The sequence below is a fragment of the Coffea arabica genome, chromosome 1e, assembly GCF_036785885.1.
Source record: "Coffea arabica cultivar ET-39 chromosome 1e, Coffea Arabica ET-39 HiFi, whole genome shotgun sequence".
NCBI classification, from domain to species: Eukaryota; Viridiplantae; Streptophyta; class Magnoliopsida; order Gentianales; family Rubiaceae; genus Coffea; species Coffea arabica.
In genome coordinates this window covers 51201253-51224644 of record NC_092311.1, presented here as the reverse complement: position 1 = coordinate 51224644, position 23392 = coordinate 51201253, and the positions used below count along the sequence as shown (strand labels likewise).

At 37.4% G+C, this 23392-nt stretch overlaps 3 protein-coding genes across 3 annotated transcripts; 1 reads left to right on the top strand and 2 right to left on the bottom strand.

Moving 5' to 3' along the window:
• Nucleotides 1–418: 418 nt before the first annotated feature.
• On the bottom strand, nucleotides 419–3685 carry LOC113713270 (large ribosomal subunit protein eL32z). Its single transcript, XM_027236953.2, has 4 exons — nucleotides 3546–3685; nucleotides 2707–2801; nucleotides 908–1089; nucleotides 419–768 (listed from the first exon to the last, which is right to left on the bottom strand). Exons 2-4 carry the CDS (start codon nucleotides 2794–2796, stop codon nucleotides 639–641), a joined length of 402 nt encoding a protein of 133 aa, XP_027092754.1. The 5' UTR covers nucleotides 2797–2801; nucleotides 3546–3685; the 3' UTR covers nucleotides 419–638.
• Nucleotides 3686–7145: 3460 nt separating this feature from the next.
• LOC113713261 (cytochrome b561 and DOMON domain-containing protein At3g25290-like) lies at nucleotides 7146–8272 on the top strand. Its single transcript, XM_027236944.2, has one exon. It carries the CDS (start codon nucleotides 7244–7246, stop codon nucleotides 7994–7996), a length of 753 nt encoding a protein of 250 aa, XP_027092745.1. The 5' UTR covers nucleotides 7146–7243; the 3' UTR covers nucleotides 7997–8272.
• Nucleotides 8273–18629: 10357 nt separating this feature from the next.
• Nucleotides 18630–21179, bottom strand: LOC113713251 (cytochrome b561 and DOMON domain-containing protein At3g25290-like). Its single transcript, XM_027236933.2, has 3 exons — nucleotides 20411–21179; nucleotides 19581–19835; nucleotides 18630–19328 (listed from the first exon to the last, which is right to left on the bottom strand). The coding sequence occupies exons 1-3, from the start codon at nucleotides 21044–21046 to the stop codon at nucleotides 19017–19019; spliced, it is 1203 nt and encodes a 400-aa protein (XP_027092734.1). The 5' UTR covers nucleotides 21047–21179; the 3' UTR covers nucleotides 18630–19016.
• Between the last annotated feature and the right edge of the window lie 2213 nt (nucleotides 21180–23392).

Below are 23392 nucleotides of genomic sequence, written 5' to 3'. Positions count from 1 at the left end.
GTGAATTATTTGGGCCTTTCCGACCAATGCACTTTGCTCTGGTAATTCTGATACTAAAATGAGCGCCCAAGGCGGTAATGTTTCAACAGTCGACCTCCAACCGTCAATTTATGTTAGCAAGAAATTCATTGTTGCGTGGACGATCTTTAGAACCCCACGTTGTTGTCAGCTTGCTACTGTTGCGTTAATGCACCCAAGTTCGTATAAAGGCCGATTTGTACACATTAGCAGATTTTGTTTTCAGTTTGGTCGCGAATCAATACAAAATACAGATTACCAAAGTTATACACGCTGTTCCCATGGCCACTTACTGCCCAGAAATTGGCCGCCCAAAACATTGAAGCTCCCCAAACTTAAATATATTATAGGTTCACCGCATACTCAGCAAATGGAAAGATCAGATAAACATGCAACAGAATACGCAATTACTTCCAAGATAAATTGATAAAACTAGGCAATGTAACATACTGACAAATGCAGATGTAATCAGAGTAATAAATGAAAGACTAACTTCAGCCAGCATAAAGAGACGTTCTGCTCAACAAAATTCCCCGCAAATGTTCCACTCGAACTTCTGAGAGTAGCTAAAGTAAAGGTTTTGCTTCCTACCACAGCTGACAGCAGATATTGTGAAAAGCTCATTCGTCCTCCTGGCTACGCAGCCTGGCTAATTTGTTGGTCACAACAACATCCAACTGTGCTGCACGCTCAACAATATCTTTCCGTTTCTTAGTTGATACATTGTGAGCTATCTCCGCACAATAAGTCCTGACATTTTATTAGCCGGTGTAGGTAAAGTTCCCAAAATTGCAAAGCGATAGATACAAAAAGCATAATAGCAAAAGCATTCTTTAGTTTCAAAAGTCATGAAATTAAATTCTGGAAATGTCAAGAGATGATAACTGACCTGTTATGCATCATCAAAAGCTCCAGTTCTTGGACATTATGCACAACAAACTTTTTAAATCCATTAGGAAGATAGTGGCGAGTTTTCTTATCTGATCCATAACCAATGTTGGGCATTAGAGTGCATCCTTTGAACTTCCTCCTCACACGGGAATCAATACCTTTGGGCCTGCGCCAGTTTGTCTGGACAAGAGTTCAGATGGGCCATGTAGGAAACATGATGTGAGTGAATGCATCAGCTTCACATGTCTAAACTACATTAAAATTGTACAGAAAGAAATAACAGATAGAAGATTGATATAGGATGCCATCTTTGACTCGAACAACAGGCATAGTTGTCAAAATCACGATCCGGATCGTAGGATCGTAACAGGCATAGTTGTCAAAATCACGATCCGGATCGTAGGATCGTACGATCCTACGATCCGGATAACCAAAATCGATCCGGATCGTATTCAGAGTCGCAAATCATATTAATCTATGTAGGATCGCGTAGGATCGTAGCAGGATCGGTAGGATCGTTTAGGATCGTACGATCCTACAATTTTTTGTAAATTTGTGAAATACGAAGCTCCATTTTGCAAGTAAATGAAAATATTTGTGGTATATTTGTAATTTATCAAAGAATTGCAGCCTTTAATTGCAATTAGGAGCTTTTGGTAGGATCTTACGATCCTACGATCCGATTCTGTGAAACTAAAATCGATCCTACGTAGAATCCCGATTTTACAAACCTTGACAACAGGTCAAAAGTAAAGACAGATGACATTCTGCTACACAGCACTTATAACCAGTAAAGTTTCATCGAAATTGCAGAGAAAGAAATAACAGGTAGAGAAGATTCGGTGATTGGAGCCACCTTTAACTCAGAAAAGAAATTTTGTATAAGGAGGTCAAAATGTGTGCTGAATGAAATGTAGACAACACAGGACATTCTGTGACACTACAGTTCAAATTCAAAACCAGACATCTATCTTATACCATATGAAATGTGAAAACAGAGTTCCGTTGAAGAAAACCGTCATACTTTTGGAATTTCCGTTTTAGTAAATATCAAAAGTAGAAATTAGATGAAGTACAAGATATTGGCACAAATAGCTAGATGGTATTTGATTCATTAAGAAACGTTTACACTGAATCTAAAATTTGGAGAAAACAAAGGCACGCCATTAGTAGCTTTGCTATATGCCCAAAAAAAGAACTCTAAAATAACCGAACAAGTAAGTTTGACTCATTCAGTTGTGCATGTTGCCTTGGATACTGCAAACGGACAGCCACTGGCAAAACGTAGAAAGAATAAAATAAAAAGGCGAACCATTATTTTGGACTATGTAGCACATACTCCATCCTCATGCGATCTCTTTACATGCTTAATAGTCAATTAAGAAGTTGAAATGATAATAATGTACTAATTTACCATCTACCGTCCATCTATGAAGCATGCAATTAAAAAAAAAATTGAATCAAGAAAGAGAAAGCACCATCAGAGACAGTCATACCCCCCCCCCCAAAAAAAAGCAATATCTGCCACAGTAAATGCAAAAAGGAAAATTGAAAAGAATGTGCAAATTGTGAACTAAGAAAGCTGTAATATTTTGTCATGTCAAAATGTCCAACTCTGGATGCCATGGCACTAATATCTACGAGCAAGGATTTTTTAGCATTTTACTAGTGGCACTGAAGTCTATTTTCAAACAGAATTGTTACTATGCTTTTCAAGTATGCATCACATGCAGAAAATTAAAAGAGGTAAAAAGTAAGTGAATTGGCTAAAGAATATAGATAGTGGACAAAAAAAACCTTCACTGAGATTTTGCGATCACTTTGGGGCCTCTTGAACTTCTTGACACGCTTCTTCACAATCTTCTTGCTCAGCAAGGGAACAGCCATCTTTTCTACAGGTCAAATAATGCAGCACAGGAAAACTTAATTAGCATAAACACATAGCGAAACTATGGTAAACAGCAAAAGCAAAGACAAATATCTGGCTTGCCAACTGGGTATAGAAGTAGTAGTTGAACGGGAACACCAATCCTAGTATTGGGAATTCGATTCATTAGCACAACAGAAATGCTAGTTAGGCCTAACTCACATAATAAATAACTAGTACAAGGCCAATTGTAGAAAGATTTCAAACATCCAACTACAACTTTACCTGCAAAGCTCATTCGCTAGCCCATTATACTTAGCACAAATCAGAAGCTAAGATAGAAGAAATATACCATTAGCATGAAATCCAGTGAGATACAATATGAACATGAAGAATAAAAATTCACCCTTAAAAATATACAATCCAAATTGAAAATTAAAGAGTACAAGTAACTGCAATCACAATTTCGAATAAAGTTCTTCATGAAAAGATAAATTTCGAACAAAAGATGTCAAATCCTTGAACTAAACAACATTTTCAAAGCTCATAACTTCAAATATTCGGATCACATGCTTATAAAGTAATGCATGTTCACTAAGGAAAAAAAATATTATAAAAGCCGAAAGAAAGAGAAAAAAGCTTTAAATAGCCAAACAGGTATGAATAGGTGAAAAGAACCTATATAAGCTGTTTTATGCAGATTTAAACACAAAATACATATCTTTTCCATCTTAAAAAGGAAAAGGCAAAGAAGGAGAAGAAGTCCGACCTATTCACGACGCAGCTGCGATAGCTACTCTCCGGTGAAGAAGTGTAAGGAGTAAGAAGTGAGCTTTAGGGTTTTGAACAATTTGTATGTAGGAGGACGGATTGGGTGCTTGCGGTAGCACGATAATGAACTGTATCTGGACCCATTCGATTCACACGTGTAGGCAGTTCTACTCTTTTACTGGATGTCATATTTGGGCTGGCTGATCTTCTGTGGCCCAAGCTCTACTCTGGATAAATTGAGCCTGCAATTTAGGTCCATGAGTAGCCCTTTGAGATAGTCTCCAAGACTTACTTGATGCAGCACATGGGCCTATGTCTTGGACGTGCACGGCCCTTGTCAGTGCCAGAGTAAATTTCCCAGGGGCGGTAGTTTTTGGAAAAAGTTCTCAAATTGTGAGACATTTGAAATTTTTAAAATAATCTTATTCGGTGAATGCAACTTTTAAGGAATAAATATCTAGAGAGAAAAAAAAAATGCATTCCGTAAACGCAATTTTTGAAGAAACATTACATTCAATGAATGCATTTTTCCTAGCTTGATTTTTTTTTTTTTTTTTTTTTTTTCGACGGAGTGGGGTGTCCGGGTCAAGTCCGTAAAGGCGGCCCGACTAATCCCCACTCCGGCCCGGCCCAGCGCCCCAACCAGACCTAGCACGTTAAATGCACGGCGAACTGATGTTGCTGCGGAGGTTCGACCCCAGGACCTAACGGTCCCGAGGAGGAGGCGCCAACCACCAGCCCATTCACGTGGGGGCGCATTTTTCCTAGCTTGATTGAAGTTGTTTATTTGCTTCCTTCTCTACTTGGTTTTTTTTTTTTTTTTCATTTCATTTAAGTGTATTTCAATTTTTCGACCAGACTAATCCCTTAAAATTGTATAGAACCTTGCCCCAATGATACACAACGAGGTAACACACGAAAATCGATCACATAATCTGTTGATAACTACTAGACTACGGAATCAGTCGAGAGGGGCATCCTACTTGGTTTGGAAATATTACTCCAGCTTGTTCATAATTGTGTTGATGTTAATAGCTTGTCCGGTTTATTGAACCGGAAAGAAACTAATTGATTGATAACAATACGACATCTACCAACTGAGCATCTAAAATCAATTTGTTCCTTTCGCACGTCCGGACATGTAATAAACATTTGGTGCTTTCGGTTGAAACCTCGCAACTTTTGCTGACCTTGGGAAAAAAGTTTGTGCATGATGACCAACTCCTGCAAACAATTATTGGGAGACGAAGGTTCGTCCACCGCATTAGTACTGTGACATGACGACCTTCGTTAAAATTAGGTACGAGATGAAGAGGAAACAAAAATCATTCCCTGTTCTTCTTTTTTTTCCACTGGTAATCTGTGAAATCGAATGTTCCTTTCTGCACGTGTTTGCATTAAGGAGCGTCTGCCATTGGTAGTAGTTTCCGAAATCGAAGCTAAATCATGCATAAGTATCTCAGGCGTGAGAGAACTTGACATCCTCCAGTGTGATGAGTAATTTTCAGCGGAGGATTTGTTCCGGGGTGAAAAGTCACAAGTCACAACACGAGCAGGCTGTGGCTGTCTCTGCTTGGCATGTCGGTGGAATTAATGTGTCTCACAATTTTTGTGTTTGGCTTTCAATGTGCAACAGATTTCAAGAAATCATGACACAAAACTTAGGCATTGGGTGGTGGGGGTCCGTTGGTACAAGAAAAACGTTCTTTTTGCATTCAATTATGGGGATTGACAAAATCAAGATAAATCTTTAAATGAGAAGATGCATTTTTTTTTTCCAATCCTATACGGATATCATAGGAAAATTAAGATTATACTTTTCAATCATAGTAAACGTGATTTCAAAACTCAAATCAACTATTCAAGTAATAACTTACTAGACTGACAGTATTTATAGATTCTAAAATTTCATAAAACAAATACAATTATAAACCAAAACTTAATTAGAAGCTAACTTGAGATTTCCTAATCTAACATAGAAACTAAACAAATCAGAAACCAAAACGAATTAGGAAACTAATACTAAAATAGTTTGGTTTAATTTCCTTCATTTCTTTCTCTTCTCAATCATTTTTTTTATGTACATCATATTACAAAAGTTATTAGAGTAATTATTCTAAAAAAAATTTAAAATAATCTTCTGTCTAAACAAATTGTAAAAGCACCTAGATGTTTGGTGCTTACTACTTAACAGCAGAGCAAGAGAAAAGACAAATCGTGTGATACTAATAGACACTTAGTGACGGTAAGCAGTCAGCTTCTCTTGAAAGTGTTTTTTTTTTTTGGCCCCCTTGAAAGTTGAAACCATAACCCCAAACCCGAATAGAGCGTGAATGAAAAATTTAGGAACGTTAAACAAAAACAATTTCGGGTTTCCTCATTTTTTTCTCCCAATGAAGGAATAAGAGTGCGTGTTTGTTTGGATTGCATTTTTTTTGAACTTTTTTATACAAAAATTATTGTAACAATTTGATATATATAAAATAAAATAGTGATTAAAAAATATGTATATAAAAAACGTAATAATTTTCTTTGAAAAATTCAATCCAAACGCATCCAAATTGTCTCTCCTTGACAAATTGATTATTGCTGCTTTTTTTTCCCCCTCATCCACTGTTCTGAAAATTGCTGACTTACCAATTGGGTTTCTGACAAGCTTACACTGCATTATAATATTTGAAATAATTTCACTATCCAATCACTCTCAATTATTATTTATTATAGCCTAAACTCTAAAAACCCAAAATGTTGTCAATGCTTGTCTACCTACCCGCGAAGTGTCTCCATTCGCACTCCGTCGGTCCATTGAAATGCAGTGTGAAAGCCAGATTCTGAGTCTTAAATCAAATCTTCTCTTCCCACCATAAGTGAACATGCAAGTTGGACTTCTTAAATTTGACCAGCCCACCCGGACCGTCGGAGGGGCTATTTCTCGTAGTTGTCGACCCTTTTTTTTTTTTTTTTTTTTGCAAGCTCGTATTTGTGGACTTGTAGCTTACTTGCTGATATATTGGTTAATGGATATCCAGTGAATATTCATTAAGAGAGATTTCAGGTATTAAATTTTTTAACAAAAAATATTATTAATTTAGAAACTTTTAAATGTAAAGATATAATAAATATGAATGTGTGCATTCATAATAATATTAATACAGACCACACATTTAATGTAAAGATATAATATTAATAATTTAGAAACTTTTTAAATGTAAAGATATAATAAATATGAATGTGTGCATTCATAACAATATTAATACAGACCACACATTTTGACGACCATCCATCTAGACTTCAAAAGTGGAGAAAAATTGGAGGAAAGGGAGAGTTATGTTTAGTAAAATTATTTTCACCACCCAATTAACATATGAGTCATGACATTCTTTTCTTTTCTTTTTTTTACTATTTTCTTTTCCTTCGAGCCTCCGAACAATTCAATATTTTTGTTTGTTTCTACTTTTTCGCCTCTAATTTAAACAACATTACAACAATACAACGTTGACTGAAATAGTGAAATCACTATTTTCTACCATCCTATCTTCACCAGGTAATTTCCTCTATTACCACCCTCCTATTCCTAACAATAAATGGACTGATACCCCCAAACGTGCCTGCCCTATATAACTCTGACTCAGGCCTCCCTTCCATTGAAGTATTGAACCCTATTACCATTAGACTTCCCTTCTCCTCATTGTCGCCATGGCCTCGTTTCTGTTCCAGCAATGTCTTCCCGTCTCTTTACTCCTCCTCCTTATACCACTCCTAATCTCGCCGGCTCATTCTCTTAAATGTACGTCACAGAACTTCACAGGCGGCAGCACCCACTACACGAACTGCACCGACTTGCCCTCGCTCAACGCGTATCTCCATTGGACCTACGAGTCCACCAACAAAACTCTCTCAATAGCCTTCATCGCCCCACCCCCTAAATCCGACGGCTGGGTCGCCTGGGCCATCAACCCAACGGCAACAGGGATGGCCGGTGCACAAGCTCTGTTAGCATACAAAGCCGCTAACGGCTCTATGGTCGTTAAAACCTACAATATTAGCTCCTATAGTTCCGTTGTTGAGTCGAAGGTTTGGTTCGACGTTTTGGACAAGAAAGCTGAGTTCTCTGGCGGGGTTATAAGGATTTTTGCCAAGCTGGCATTGCCGGAGAGTCTGACAACGGTGAACCAAGTTTGGCAGGTGGGGCCGTCGGGGAAGGCAGGGCCCGAAAAGCACGAGTTCAAGCCGGAGAATTTGAATGCTAAGGGCACGTTGCAGTTGGTTGAGGGTGCCGGGGAAATTAGTCCGGCTCCTAGCCCGAGTCCCGGTGCGAGTGGGCCCAGTGGTAATGGGACCCGTCAAAGTGGGAGAGATAATGCAGGTTGTGGAAGGACTTGGAATAAGGGGTTCTGGAGTTTCTACGGGTTTTTGTTGGTTTGGGGGATTTTAGTTTTGGGTTTTTGATTTTAAAATTACGGGATGTTTTTCGACACGGTAATACAAATGGCCTGCACGGATCATTAGAGTGATTAGGTGGACAAAAAAAAAAAAGAGAGATTCTTATTCCTAAATTCAGGGTATATGAATACAGGGAGTGATTTCTTTCTTTCTCTCTTGTTTTCTAGCTAAAATTTGCAACTTTTTTATTCATAGTGCTCCAATTTTAAAACGTTGTATCGTTTTTATGGTAGATTTGGATGCTTGACCCAAAAAGTAAATAAGAAGCTCCTTTTTAATCCATGAGTTTTTTGACAACAATTATGTTCACGTGTGTTTGGTGGTAGAAAATTCCTGTTGATCTGCCTTTTAGTCCTTGTACTGTATAATTGTGACAGTTTAAGAATTCCTGCAAATAAAAGTCATAGGTATAAGTTCGACCATAAGACAAGTTACTGTAATTCTTTTTAATGACGACAAGTAAATGAATAAATTAGAACTCGATGCATTGCAGGGCTTGTGAAGAGCCATAAAGGTACAAAGAATTACAGTTCTAATCATTTGCACCCTTTTGTTAGTGGAATTTTGTTTCCCATTGGTCATGCAGCAGATTCTCTAATGAAACAATGATGGCATACCAGGGTGGATACTTGCATCTTTTGGCCCTTTCGATGCCATGGTACGTACTTTAGGGCCCTAGCACTTCAAAAATATGAGTGGGAATTTTTTTTTTTCCCACTTATGAGTTTCTAAGGATTTGCTACAAACGCACGGTTAGTTAATCTCTATTTTTGTTATAATAATCTTAGGATTCCTAATAGGGGGTCTCTGCATCTGCAATTGATTGTTAGTGGTACGACCTTAATTTGCAATCACGCTTCTAGCAATAGCAATTAGACAAGTTGGGACTTCTGCTTAACTGGGTCCTGCTTTTCACCTAAACTCAGGTTTGTTTGGATTGTAATTATTTGAGATATTTGTACTGTAGCACTTTTTGTGATGTGATGTATGTGAGATAAAAAGGTAATTGAGAAGATAAAAAGGTGTATTGAAAATTGTAACGATGATGTAAGCAAATATATTTGAAAAAATAATCAGCTGTCCAAACAAAACATTAGCACGATTCAACCGGCTTCAGCCTCGGGGGCATATTGTTAAGTTAGCCTGAGTTGAATAGAGCGCAGTGTCCCAGCCAGCAACCCGCATGATAACCACTTTCAGATAGTTATTCGAGGTCACCAAATCGACTCCAGCTGATAACATACTGTGATTACATCTTGGACGGACTCTGTACAACTGTAGGGGATTAGTCTAACGTAAATCAAAATATCCTATATTAACAAAAAAAAAAAAAAGGAGAATGGAAGCGTAGTAGCTCTCCCTTTAATGGAGTAGAAAACACACTAAATACTAATGAGACACAACCGTTGCCTTTTGGGCTAATCCAAATCCCAAATCCCAAATGCCCATGTGCATCAATGGCCGTAGCCCCGTGACTCGTAATTTAATCTCCCCCCGCTTCGAAGATTTTAATCTTTTCTTGGTAAGGGAAAACGAGCGAGGAATTTTGAATCCTTAGGGGAGAGAGCAATGTAACGCGTGTCACGGGACAAAGCACTGCTAATGCCGCGTTTCAAGTGAGCATGGTCAAGTACAAGAACTAAATTATGGGGCAATTACGTTGATGGATGCAATCTTATGCTTCCAATCCTCAAGTCAAAGACCCGCAGAACCAGGAGCATTAAAAGATTTTTAATTACTAATACCGTTGATATCAAACTTATTCATTGACTTCCAGTGTTCTGTATTTGAAATTGAGTAGGTCATACTTCTTCGGACTGATGTATAATCCCAAGTGGATTGTGAATTGTTGACTTAGAAACTGTGCGGTTGGACGTCGAAGCTTCAAATGATTTGTAGTATATGAAAACTCTGAAGTCTCAACCAGCGAGGGCCGTAACCGTGAATCTTCACTGCCCAGAAACCCGCACCTAAATGAGTTATATCTCAGGGAGGAATTTTGCGCGTCATCCATGTGCGGTGTTGCGTTCCTCGACCCATCTCCGAACTATATTATCAAACGATACCAGTAACCTAGGAATTAGGATTAACATGGGCGAATTTTTGGAGATAAGAACGGAAAAAAATATCTGCATTTCTCTATCAATCGGACGACAAATGTTGAAGGATGCCACAAAATAGAAGTGAATCTAAGACGACTGGACCAGCGCATGCATATCACATAAATTTCCTCCACGACACCTGACGGAACGATGGAGTGATAGACCCATCTTTTACCCACCGGCCACCACTTAGCAAGTGAAGTGACAAATTTCGGTATGGTAATCATCATCATCATCACGGCAGCACCATTTCAACCACTCGGGCTAAGTTATTTTGAATTGTTTCAGCTTAAAGTAGTGTCTCTTGTGCAAAATAACACATGAAGGCCTTACATTCAACTAGTATATAATGTGAAATTTGAAATAACACGCTTCATTTTTTGTCGTTCGTTGAAGATGCCTGGGAGCAAACGGAACGAGTTCGTGTTCCGTGCAATTTAAATTAGTGACGATACACTAGGTGGTGCATAGGGGCCAAAAATGAAATATCGTTTAGTTAATTTAGAAGTTCTTATTTGTTTCATTCTTTTGATTGAAAGAAAATCATGAAGTCAATTTGAGTTTGTCATTTTATTTTCTTATTATTCACGAAATATGTAGATGTATTATTTATACTTATTATGTGAATATTGTCATTATGTTCGTAGTTATAAAGCCTGACCCGGTCTAATGGTCGAATCGGTCAAACCACTGAACCGACCATAAGATCGGATTGGGTTGTTATTTAAAACTAGTTAAGCAACAAATTCGTTGATCGGTCAATGATTCAATCGGTGAATCGAAAAAAAAATCAGTTGAACCACGGATTAAACCATCAACTTAAAAATTTTACTGTTTTAATAATTTAAAACATAATATTATATTATATAATACAATTATTGTACAATCCACGGTTGAATCAGTGACCCGATGACTAGGTCATCTCTTCAGGTTGAGTTCCGGGTCGGGTTTAATAACTATGATTATGTTACTCCTTATGTCATATTTGGATAGTCTTTTTTTTTTTGTTATACACTATTTAAGAAAAATTAGTTAACTTTGTTGAAAGAGTAAATTTAGTTTAGTACTTTTCTAAAATATCCTTGTGACTAATTACTACACCTTTACATTAATTGAAATAACAATATTATAGAAAGTTACACCATTCAAGCCAAGAATTCAAACAATTAATGAATAAGTTAGGATATAATCATAACAAAGTACACTAAGGTTCTGTTTGATAATTTAATTTAGTATAATGAGTACAGATATTAATATGTTTATATGTGTTTGATAACAAAAAGTAGAACATCAGACAAAATTTGTTTTAAAAAATAATTGATAAACTATTTACTTATCACTTAATATGATATACATTGAAATGTATCAGACGCACCCTAAATAAGGGTATTGATATTTGCAACTAAATATATAAATGCAAGCAACTATATGCTTTTTCTTCACAATACCCGCACACCGGAGTTCTATTGATACAAAAATCTAACCTAAAATAGGATATTAATATGAGTTTGCAAATTAATCCTCTCCACAAAATCCTTGGCAATGGCCTGCGTTAGACCAAGCGTTAGTTCCACAGCCCAGTACAAGTACAAATGCTAGTTCGCGACATTAAAATCTCGACTCCGTCTATTGGCAGGAAAACAAGCCATAATTAGCTTAGCAGCGCAAGCTATGATTGAATGCAAAGCTAAATACTGCCAACTCCAAAAGACTGACTGAAACTGATAGACACAAGAAATTGCATCTTCTCTATACCTCAGTTTAACCCTGTGTTTTTAAACTCGGATCGGGCCGGCCGGTCGAACCGAAAATCGGCCAAGTGTCTGGTCCGCATTGCTCTAAAAATTCGGATGTTTAAAACTCGGTCAAACCCGATCAAAAATCGAATTTGACCGGGTTTGACCGACAAACCGGATGAACCGGTTTGATACAAAGCCTTCTCTTTTTTGCTCTTCTTTCTTACAAACCAGCGGTGGGATCTTGGTGGGCCCGATGGAAAGATATAATGGGGCCTTCTTAATTGAAGCAGGATTTGACATGACATGTGCAATAGAGTTGGAGACCTCAGCCACTAAGTCCTGCCGCCCAAATTAGGGAATTTCGTCATTTTCGTCCCTAAATTTTTACACTAAAACCAATTTCATCCTTTATGATTTTTTTTAGCCAATTTAGTCCTTCGACTATTTTGAAGTCTCTAATGTAGGACTTTTGCGCGGCGACACCATATTTTACTTATTCCGTACAATCGGTGATGGGTATATATGTCTTTTTAAATTAAATTCTTCAATTTAGACGGACTTTGACCATAGTTCTTCTTCTCCGATAGAAATCTCATCCCATTCACCAGAAATTCGCACAAACTCTCTGACACACTCAAATCATGAAATAAATTTCACAATAAAAAAACAAAAAATCAAGAACCATAAAGAAAGTGAAGCAAACATACTCTCAAGCAGAAGACATCATTTACGCCGACCTGGACGAGACGGCGAGCAAGGTGGCGTCCGAGAGTGGAGTCAGCAGAGTTGAAAGGAATGGGAGATTGATGGATGGTAACAGCGCCATTGGTGGGGAGACAACCGACGTCATTGCCGAGTGGCTTACACGTGTCCAATGCTCCGATCTTAGTAGTTCATGTTTTTTCGACGGTGAGACGAGGACGGCGACATCTAAGATGTCGGTTGTAGGTGCAAGTAAAAAGTAGCGGAAGGAAAAAATGAGAAAGTTCCAGAAATTTGGGGAGAAAAGATGGAATTCCAATCCGTGGAGCTATTATTATATTTACCTTTGCTCTTTTTTTTTTTTTTGGTGGGTTCGATAAGGAAGGGAATTTTTTTTGCCTTGAGGAGCAGGTCTCGGCCTTTCTTTTGGAATGGGTGGTGACCGGTGAATGAACGTGGGAGGACAAGTGTGTGTGTGTGTGTGTATATATATATATATATATACGTGGTTGGCTGGATGGTCTCAGTTCTCAGAGCCCAGAGGGGTTACTATGGCAAAATGAAAAACAATCGGAGGAACCGGAAACCAGGGGCGGTCTCATCTTTTAACAAAGGGTGCTTGATTATTTTGGTATAGCGGTGGGAATCGGGTTGAGGCACGCCGCACGTCTTAAAGGAGAAATGGCTCTCAAACATACTCTCAAGTCTACTTACAAACTCATTTCGTTTGGGCATTTTGTCAAACAGATTAAGGTCGTCACAAAAATTGAATATTTCGTATGAAATTTGACTATGGCTAAGTCGACAAATATCTTGTCAAGCTTCGTTCAGACAGAAAAGGTGAAAAAGAAACAACAAAATTGCAGCAAGTATCATTGTTCAATTTCATTCATCTACAAAACAAAGCATACGGGAAGAAGATAGTAATTTCAACAGCCAAAAAAATCATCTCAACCTAGAGATTAAAACAAAAAAAGAATTATGGAAACTGCACAGTACTTTCTTCATGATGATCTGTAAGTAGTGGTGGTTCTAGCAAGAAGATAGCAACTCCGGCAATGGTGATGGCGGCAGCGAGCTCCCCTTGCTCCTCGGATTCCCTTAATGCTTTTGTTGGTTTTCTGTTTTTGGTTCTTTTCTTCTTTTCTTGGGAAGAAAATGGAGTATACAACTCTACAACTAAGATTCTGCAAGGATTTTGGAGAGATTCTTATGAGTCCATATGAAACTCAAGGTGAAAAATGAATGATGACTAGTCATGAGAGAGTTGACGGATGAAAGTGGGTCGGTAGTGACAATTGGTGGTGTCTTTGCTAGCAACCATGAATGGAGGATCGAAGAATCAGAACCAAACAAAATGAGTTTACCGGTGAGTATATTTAAAAATGTGTATGAGAGAGATTTCTCCTTCAAATTTTGTTTCATTTTTCCTTTTGGTTCTTGGTTTTCTATGTTTTTCTCATGGATTTTGTTTCTTTGATTTGAGTGTGTGAGAGAGAGTTTGGGCAAGTTTCTAATAAATCCAGATGAAATTTTCAGTGAAATTCATCGAAGAAGAAGAACTATGGTCAAAGTCCGTCTAAATTGAAGAATTTAATTTAAAAAGACAGATATACCCATCATCGGTTGTACGGAATATGTAAAATATGGTGTCGCCGCCGCAAAAGTCCTACATTAGAGACTTCAAAATAGTCGAAGGACTAAATTGGCTAAAAAAAATCATAAAGGACGAAATTGATTTTAGTGTAAAAGTTCAGGGACGAAAATGGCGAAATTCCCAATTTTTTTTTGAAAGGTCAAAGCAATTTGAATATTTTGTTTTGGCTCCTAAGTTGTTAAAAATTATTAATATATCTCAAATATTTCATACTTTATAAATGTGGTCCTAAAGTTTGGTGTTATTTTTCAATCAAATTCATAATTTTAACTATAAACTTGCTAATGTTCATTGAATAATATAAATTGCTACTTGATTATTCTAATTTTTTTGTATTTTTTTATTAAATATATTTGAATCATCAAATATATATGAATATATATGTATTAATATTAACATGTTCTTAAGTATTTTACATACAATATTTTAATTTTTAAATAATTTTTCTTTATGACGTCATCTGATTCAACCCCGATCGAACCCATTGACCCCTGACCCCTGAGGACGACCGAGTCGATACCCGGTCCGAGTCTGAAAACATAGGTTTAACTCATTACATGTGTGATGTATGCCCCATATCTAGTACAAAAACAGTTGAAACTTGAAAGCCAACCCTCTGATCTGGCCACGGAGCGGCCTTAGCAAGTTACTGGCCAGCTGAAAACTGGGAATCCCAGCACCTTCAAGCTGTCGGATTGTAACAAATTTTATGTTCACTGTACCAGGAAATGATTGTGTTATACGTTCCTTTCAAAGCCATAGTCACAGAGACTGATGACCTACGAGTGAAATAACATAATTCCTGTTTAGATATAATGTACGTCTAAAATGACATCCAAAAGTAGAATGACAAGGTGGTGATCCCATGAGGTGAGCCTACCAATAGCATAAAGAGTAAAATGAACTAGAAGAGCTCATAGAAACCATGGGTCTTTACAAGAAAACGAAAAGAAAGGAGAACTCTTTTCCTTTTTAGTTATGAAGTAAAATTTGATTATGGTATAATCCTAGTCTACGAGAAGCTTAGCTAATCAAATCAAGTTCAGTTGGCAATTTGGCAATTAAAAGTTTACTGGTAGTATATGTTTTTGTAAGCATTATAGCATCTGCATCCTGTACTAATAGTCATAGAAGCAGGAAAGCAATTAGAAAAGGAGGTTTTGACAAAAAAAAAAAAAAAAAAATTAGAAAAGGAGGCATTCGATACCAATCAGAAGCCTTGTGGGGCCTTGCTTCTTATGAGGTTGAATAAGAAGCAAGCATCACAGTATCAGGTTGAATAATAATTAAGTTAAAAACATATGCTACTGGTAAGTAGCAAGTAAAACATGAGAATTGGGCGGCACAAACAAACGAAGAGGTGTCGTCTGGGTTGGTAAAGCATGATGTGGTCCGTCGTCCCGGCTTGTGTAATTAATTGATAAGACCCCGAATTTTAGTTTTAAAAAAAAAAAAAAAAAACATTAGAAGTCTTAGTTTGAAAAGTGATGGCGTGATGAAGTCACACGTTAGTAATACCACTTGAGATCCTCGGTGACATGTTTTCTATGCCAAATGTAAATAATAATAGGATACTTGGCGCAATACTATAGGTGGCATTGAATTGGCATAGAAAACATGTCACCGAGGATCCCAAGTGAAGTAATACTACTACTTAGACTGAGGCAGTCTACCTCTACGCCTAGTTTATGGGATCCCCTGTAGTAGTAATTGTATATTTGGTCATTCCGGCATCATCATGACATATGACAATAATGAGAGGATCCTTTATGGTTAGACGCGTACAGAGTTCACAAAAGGAATTTGATTCAGCCCTATTTTCCAATGTTTTCAGAACCGGACCGGACCGGCCAGTTCGACCGGTTGGACCGCGAACCGGCCATGTCACCGGTCCGGTCTAATGTTAAAGCCGGAAGTTCATGGAGAACCGTTGAAACCCGGATGAACCGGACGAACCGTGCGAACCGTTAAGAACCGTGAACCGGCGGTTTTTTAAATTCTTCAACAAAATATCAAGAATGGTGTAGCTAAGATTCGAACCTGGGTCTCCAAGTTTAAATATGACAATCTTACCGCTAGACTGTACTTAAGTTTGTTGAGAATTCTACTTGACTAAAAAATATATTAAAACATCAAGTTCTTCTCTTATTTTTTTTTTCAATTTTTTCTTCTTAACCATTTTTAACCCAAATATCCACAACAAGATTTTCTCAAGTCTTCACCATTATTATCAGGTTATTATCTTTAGCAGATTGTAAACAAGTTGAAAATTTCAACTTTTCTTGTTTTCCAACATTTTAGTAAGTTTAATTTTTTTCTTTTCAAGGTTTTTTTCTATATTATTATCTTTAGTTGATTTTTTGCATTTTCTTCTTTTTCCCCTCAATTTTCATATGTTTCCCTCATTTTTGTTTTATTTTTATTCGATTAATTAAGGATGAAATTTTTGCAAAAGTAGTGCACATCCGTGTATGAATTGGGTAGGAATTACAAATAATAACATTGGGTTGGTCAAAAATATGGTAGTTGGCACATAATCGAAGCTATTGATAATTGAATTTAAAATAATTAATGGTATAGGATCATTGAATTTAATATAACATGTTAATTAGTAATGTTTAGTAGCAATTAATTTTTTATGTGTTTAACTGTATATTTGTTTTTTCAAAAATTTTTAGTTTTTTTTAGTTTGAGCAATTAGATTTATATTTTTATAATAAAATTTTAACTTTTTCAGCTTAAGTTGATGAAATTGTGAAGGTGGTGTGGTTGCTTATCATGCCACTGATAAAAGTTTGCTATTCAAATAGTTTGTATTAATTTGAACTCTTTTATGGATTTTTTTAAGGGTTGTAAAAGAATTTCAATATTTAATTTATTTATTTTTTGTGTTTTTATTTGTGATAATTGGTGCACATTTGGATTGTATCTATTTATGTTTATAATGAATTTATGAAAACTTGTGGTGAATTATGATATTTTAATTATATTTATCATTCCATGTTTTGTGTATAACTTTTAGAAAATTTATTATTATCATAACTTAAATTAAGTTATGTTGATAAAGTTCAAGTGTAGAATGAAACCTGCTTAGTACTTAAAAAAAAAAAAAAAAAAAAAAAACAGTGAACCTTTGAACCGGCCGGTTGGCCCGGTCGGACCGATCGAACCGCGAACCGGCCACCTCTCCGGTTCACTGACCGGTCCGAGTTTAAAAACATTGCTATTTTCCTCTTCTTTTTTTTTTTCCTTAAAAAAAGTATGAAGATGACAGACGTTTTGTGATTGTGAGAGTTACGTGCAACTATTTTATTCCGACTTTTTAAGATATTTTCACACCTTAATTTGTTTATAATTTTTTGATGATTTAAAATCTCAATCGATATAAATAACATATTAAAACTAGTTTTATATACATCTATGACCTTGGAAATAGACATCTGTCTCTAAACTACTCCGTTTTCTTTCCTTTTTCTGATATAATTTCTTTCTGGTCCCACCCAAGTTTATCGTGAAATTATTCAGTATGATATAAATTTTTTTTTCTGTTTTTCCCCTAGTTTGAACTTTGATTTCTAAAGGACTCCCTTTTTTTATTATTGGCTTTTGATAAGTTAATAACTTCTGCAAACTACCGTCCTGGTCTAGTTCAAGTTAAAGGAGAATGATTGAATTGGATGATAAAATGTGAGAGATTGTAAATTCATAATCTTCTACTTATAAATAAAAAAATTTAGAGAAAAAGCTACTGTCTGAAAGAAGAAAATCTGGAGGAAATTTTTTTTTAAAAAAAAAAAGAAAAAGAAACGGATGCGGGGTAAAAATCCAATAAAGGGAATTAGGGGATAGACCGGGGGGCGCTGATTTCTTTCCCTATCTTTTTGTTCAGGTTAAAACCAAAAGTCTTAGCAGTTAAAACATCACTTCAAACTGAAAATTTCTTTTTCTTTCTCGTAAAGCTTTCTGCTTTTGAAAACGCGTATTCCACTTAGATAAGGAATTTCATAGGGATCGGAATTTCATTCGAAATGGAAGGAGCAGATTTGATTCTCCTTGCTCTTACAACTTCCACCATAGATATGCATATATAGAACAAGGACGGTGAAAGCTCAAACGCGAAAAAAGACGGTGGGGGATGGGGGGCGGGGGCGGTGGTCCGTCAATGTCTCAAAGGCTTCCAAAGTGAAAAGGACTTTCATGGGGCTGGGGTGGGTAAAGTTCAGGATTATCCAAAGTAAAAGTGGACAAACGATCATGGATTACTTTAGTGCTAGAGAAGTGTGCAGTGCAGATCAGGGCACGCACAGCTTTCCGACCACTTGAAGGTTTACTCACCGGTGGATTGGTGCGAAAACGAATCAGTCACGCTTTACATGCCGCCAGCAAAGAACAATCATCAACTTGTTTAATGTAGCAACCCAATCATATAAAACATGGTATAAGCGTTGCAGCCGCAAAGATGGCGTACGTCTGTTTTCATGGAAATCATATATGTTGCATGCAGCGGATCCAATTCGCTGCGGACGCGAAAATGGCATTATCATGCACCCCAAGAACTCTCACAAGGGGAGGAGACAGACTAGGGGACTCAATAATATTACAACTAGGGGAGGGGACTCCGCGTTCACCTGCAATCATTCATGTTGTACTAATACTTACTATATATATACTATGCTAGTACTTGTACGGTTCAAGCAAATGTACATCAGGTGAAAAAGGGACACCGATCAGAAGTCTCCGACAGATGAAAATTTTGCCTCATCTCACGAGGAGGACTAGCGATGATGATTATCAGAACCACTTCTGAAAATGTTGTGGCCAGATATTTAGGAGGATAGAGGTAGCTGCCTCCCCTGCCCGTCGCTGAAACCGTCGTATGGTTTTGTGGACTTGTTTGATTTCCTCCGCATGACCACCACCCAAGTGATTGCTTCCAACAACACAGCGATCACCGCCAACGCAATGAGCACGGTGATGTATGCATGTTTCCACTTCTTCGCAGGATTTAGAATATCTATGCCTTTAAAGACGTTCACGATGCTGAGCACGAGGATTGCATAGCCAAGTCCGTGGTGATAAATATTCCAGTAGAAGCGGTACTTGTGGTCCTTTTGAGGCCTCAGGAATAATGCGAATATCTAGCGTAACAAAAACCAAAGGAGGAGCACCAACATGAACATGGAACGAAGAAAATATCAGATGTCAGTCCGAGGGAGATGAAGGGTACAAGCAGATGAGGCGATTAAGCTTATCACTATTTCCAATTCTGAATAAATTGGCAGAGATATACCAAAGAGGACTGAAATTGCAGGTTTTATAATTCAATCGAACTAGAGACAGAAAATTAAGTCAATGCACCAAAACTAACACAATCCATCATGTATTATTACCTGCACTGTGGCAAGCGCGAAGAGTGCGATCCCAATATTCCGATGACCAGTGTACTGAAAACCCTTAGATTCACTTCCAAGCTTCAAACCGGTGCCCCAACCGGCAACCCCAATCACATAGGCTGATAACTGGCAAGAAGCATGAAGATAAAACCACAGGGGGTCTGCAGAAGGAAATGTTCTCAAGTACCTTGCTATGATGATACCGATAGGAAACAATAGTCCCCAACTGACAACATTCAGGATTCCATGAATCTGCAACAAATTTTACCAACTTTAGTTTATATATTATAGTATATCATAAAGGCATGAACTAATGCTCTTGTACCATCATTATTCATGTTAAAAAGTTCCAAAAATCTCAACCTTTTTATTATAGCATAAAATGCAACAATAAGAACGATTGCAAAATGCTAGACAAACTACAACGGAAAATTTGGCAGCTGATTTCAATAATAAGCGGACAAATTCAGCTAACCAGCATCAATCCCAGTTCTAGAATTTTACTATTCCTGAAAAGATCCTCCCAATAATGGCAATAATAAACCATCTTAGATCCCACAAGAAAGCAGACTTCTTTCTCCAATATTTTCATATTTTGTCAATGTTGTTATTTTCTTTAAAACCGCAGATGCTATCTTCTTACGACTAAAAATTGTCTACATTTCGTCGCTTTTAGCTCCCCTGCATCAGTCCCGCAAACCCTTTAGCTTTAAGCCAACGCAACTGAGAATTACGTTACAAATGAAAAATCCAGAAAAATTCAATTGACTATGGATCAAAACGTCCTTTCACAATTGTATTGTATTGAAACAACGGAAAAAGCTTACATTTTTCCTTTTGACCCTCGAATCTGAAGAGGAAGAAGAGCCACCGCTACTACTCTGCCCGCTCAGCAAATCCAAGCTTCCCTTGGCATTCAAATTTGCCGGCGAGAAATCATGCTTATCCGGAACGCCGTTGGTAACCGACGCGCCCACCTGCCACACATGATTCAAAGACGTGTTTGCCTTCTCCGGCAAGACCAGCGTGGCAAACAGCCGGATAACATTGCCGGAGTACTCCGCTGTGGCGTCCTTCACGGAAAACCAGACCTTAGACTCCTTAATTGGGGGCGCGTAGGAGGTTATGTTATAGGTCTTAACGGTCATTTGACCGGCGGAGTTTCTGAATGCGATTAAGGATTGGGCCCCAAGCATGCCGGAGCCGGTGGGATTAATAGCCCATGCAATCCAACCGTTGGGTTTAGCGGGAGGAGCGATGAAGGCCACGGATAAAGTGGACTGGACGGGATCATAGGAATAATGGAGGTAAGAATCCAGAGAAGGCAAATCGTTGCAGTGGGCGTATAATTTGTTATTGGAGAGTGTCTGTGAGGAACAGGTTGCTGATTGTGAAGGTGAGATTAGGAGGGAAAGCAGTAAAGCTGACAGAATTAGCAGAGGCTTTGCGAAAGAAGACGCCATAGAGAGAAAACACCGTGTATTTTTTTTTGGTTGAGGTTTATAAATTCTGACGGTGAGATGGGAAAACTGATAACTAAAGCAAGCATGGAGAAGAACCGATGAAGAAATGGAATGGGAAGGAAGGTTTTGGGGTGGGGTCAGGGGTGCGGATGCTTTAAAGTGTGGAGTGCGGATTTTGCGGTTGGGCGTTGGGCGAATAGTTTAGTGCCACGTAAGAGGAGACAAAAGAAAGGAAATAGTAGAAGAAGAGGTGACTTGGGTCGTAGGGAGTCACGTGGATGCAACTATTATTCCTGGCCACGGGTAGTGAACATCAGTCACGCGCTCCACTCCGCGTCGCTTCTTCCGAACTCTGTGCCCGTGCCCTTCGAGTCCTCGTTGAGTCATTCATATTAATTGTATTTCATCAATGGTAAATTTTTTTTTAAAAATTGTTGCTCTTTAGGGGCACGTGACGTGAGCAGTCGCTTTCCTTATGTCTATCTTCTGGGCTTGAAATGGTTTGGTGTCATTAAGCTGCAGCAACTTAGGCTTGTCCGACAGAAAAGGAAATGATCCGGTTCATTAATTTCATCTAGAAAGTTATTAAGGAAATTAGTGATAAGAATAACAAAGCATATTTTCTTCCCGTGAATATAGTGATAAGAAAGCTGGCTGCAATTGTTCTTGTTCTCGTGGAAAATCGTCCCTTCATCACGAAATTGTCGGGCAGCGCAGATTTAGACGTTCCTGGACATTAGGATTCACGAAGGTTACTTGCATTCCGTGTTGGTTGTTTGTGTGAATGTGATGGAGGGGACAATACTTCGGTCTTTTGTCTGAAGACCAACATGTGTGTGTACTTCCAGCTTGTGAATTTTTTTTTTTAATAAAAAAAGGAACAGAAAAGAAAGAAAATACAGACTTTACAGATTTCACAACCAAAAACAAAAAACAAATTTACAAAATCAAATTCAGCAAATGAAGATCAGGCCAAGCAATTCGAGGCTGCCCGAAGCCCTAGGAGTAGGAGTGACACAAAAATAGGTGGCAGTACCATTTGACCTAATGATCAACCGCTAATGCCTAGGGATAGCAACGGTGCGGGCACCCGCGGGGCGGGGGAGCCACCCGTTTGGAAATATATATATATATGTACATAATTATATATATAATGATATTATCAATTATACTACTAATTATACATGTCTATTAATAAAAATTATTAATTATTTATACTAAATTTATTAATACATTCATGTTAAATTCCTCACTACACTTAATACAATAACACACTTTTTCCTAAAAAAAATACAATAATAATTTAGTAATTGTATTTGTATCAAAAGTGAAAACTTGATTATTTTTGTTATATTTGTTTTATCATATTAGATTGTATTCAAATAACCTTTGTTTAATTATTTTTATGAGTTTCAATTATGAAGTTACAATGAATAATAATTTGGTGATGTGTTGATATTTTAGTACTTGATTATTTGCTCAAATTTAATTATAATGAAATTATATAATAAAATTCTTTTAGCCCCACGGGTGCCCCCGCGGGGGAAGCGGGGCGGGGGCCGGGAAGCCGGGGGCGGGAGGGAATTAAAATGCAACGAGGCGGGGATTGGGGGAGGTGTCCCCCGCCCCATTGCCACCCCTACTAATGCTTTTCTCGTTCTGGCATGGTGCCCTTCCCTTGACTTCTCTTTCTAGAATTGCTTTAACGGGAGTCGTTTTTAAAAAATATTTTACTTGTATTATAAATATATTTTTTATTTTTAATTAATTTTTTTATCTCGCATACATTGTATCATAAAAAATGTTATAACAATTATTCTAAATAATATTTCAAATGATCTTTTATCCAAATATACTAACAGTTTTTTGGTGTTCCGTGTCTAGAAATAGAGAAATTATAAAAAAAATTCATAAAACTTAGCATAATATATATGAAAAAGCATATCACGCCAAAAAAAGGAAACAAGAAATTTGAATGAGCATGGGCTAGTAAAAAAAAAATAAATAAAAGAGCACCTTACCTTATTTTGAGGAAAAAATTTGACCTTGTTCTTGTTTAATTTAGATTTTGTAAAATCAGTTACAAAAAAAATAATCATAGAGAATTAACAAAATCATCGAAACAAACAAGAACAAGCCCAAATCAAGGTAGATTCTCTCTCCCCTTGTTTTTTTCCGGATCCGGAAACAAAAATTGTTCACCACAATGATCAGATTTTTTTTTCATACCAACAAAAGCCCAATACCAACAGAAACACGATGGAGAGGAGGCTGGGGGAGGATGGTGATGGAAAAGTAGGAAGTGGGGGTGTGGAGGGGCAGAGTAGGTTAAGGGTGGAAAAGGAT

What these genes read in the sequence shown, in the direction of transcription:
- LOC113713251 (XM_027236933.2), bottom strand. Translation starts at nt 21,046, where the DNA reads ATGGCGTCTTCTTTCGCAAAGCCTCTGCTAATTCTGTCAGCTTTACTG. An exon ending in CGAGGGTCAAAAGGAAAAAT is followed by an intron (nt 19,836 to 20,410) that starts GTAAGCTTTTTC and finishes AATTTGTTGCAG; the next exon opens with ATTCATGGAATCCTGAATGT. An exon ending in TCGCGCTTGCCACAGTGCAG is followed by an intron (nt 19,329 to 19,580) that starts GTAATAATACAT and finishes TTGTTACGCTAG; the next exon opens with ATATTCGCATTATTCCTGAG.
- LOC113713270 (XM_027236953.2), bottom strand. Translation starts at nt 2,796, where the DNA reads ATGGCTGTTCCCTTGCTGAGCAAGAAGATTGTGAAGAAGCGTGTCAAG. An exon ending in ATCGCAAAATCTCAGTGAAG is followed by an intron (nt 1,090 to 2,706) that starts GTTTTTTTTGTC and finishes ACTCTTGTCCAG; the next exon opens with ACAAACTGGCGCAGGCCCAA. An exon ending in CTTTTGATGATGCATAACAG is followed by an intron (nt 769 to 907) that starts GTCAGTTATCAT and finishes ATAAAATGTCAG; the next exon opens with GACTTATTGTGCGGAGATAG.
- LOC113713261 (XM_027236944.2), top strand. Translation starts at nt 7,244, where the DNA reads ATGGCCTCGTTTCTGTTCCAGCAATGTCTTCCCGTCTCTTTACTCCTC.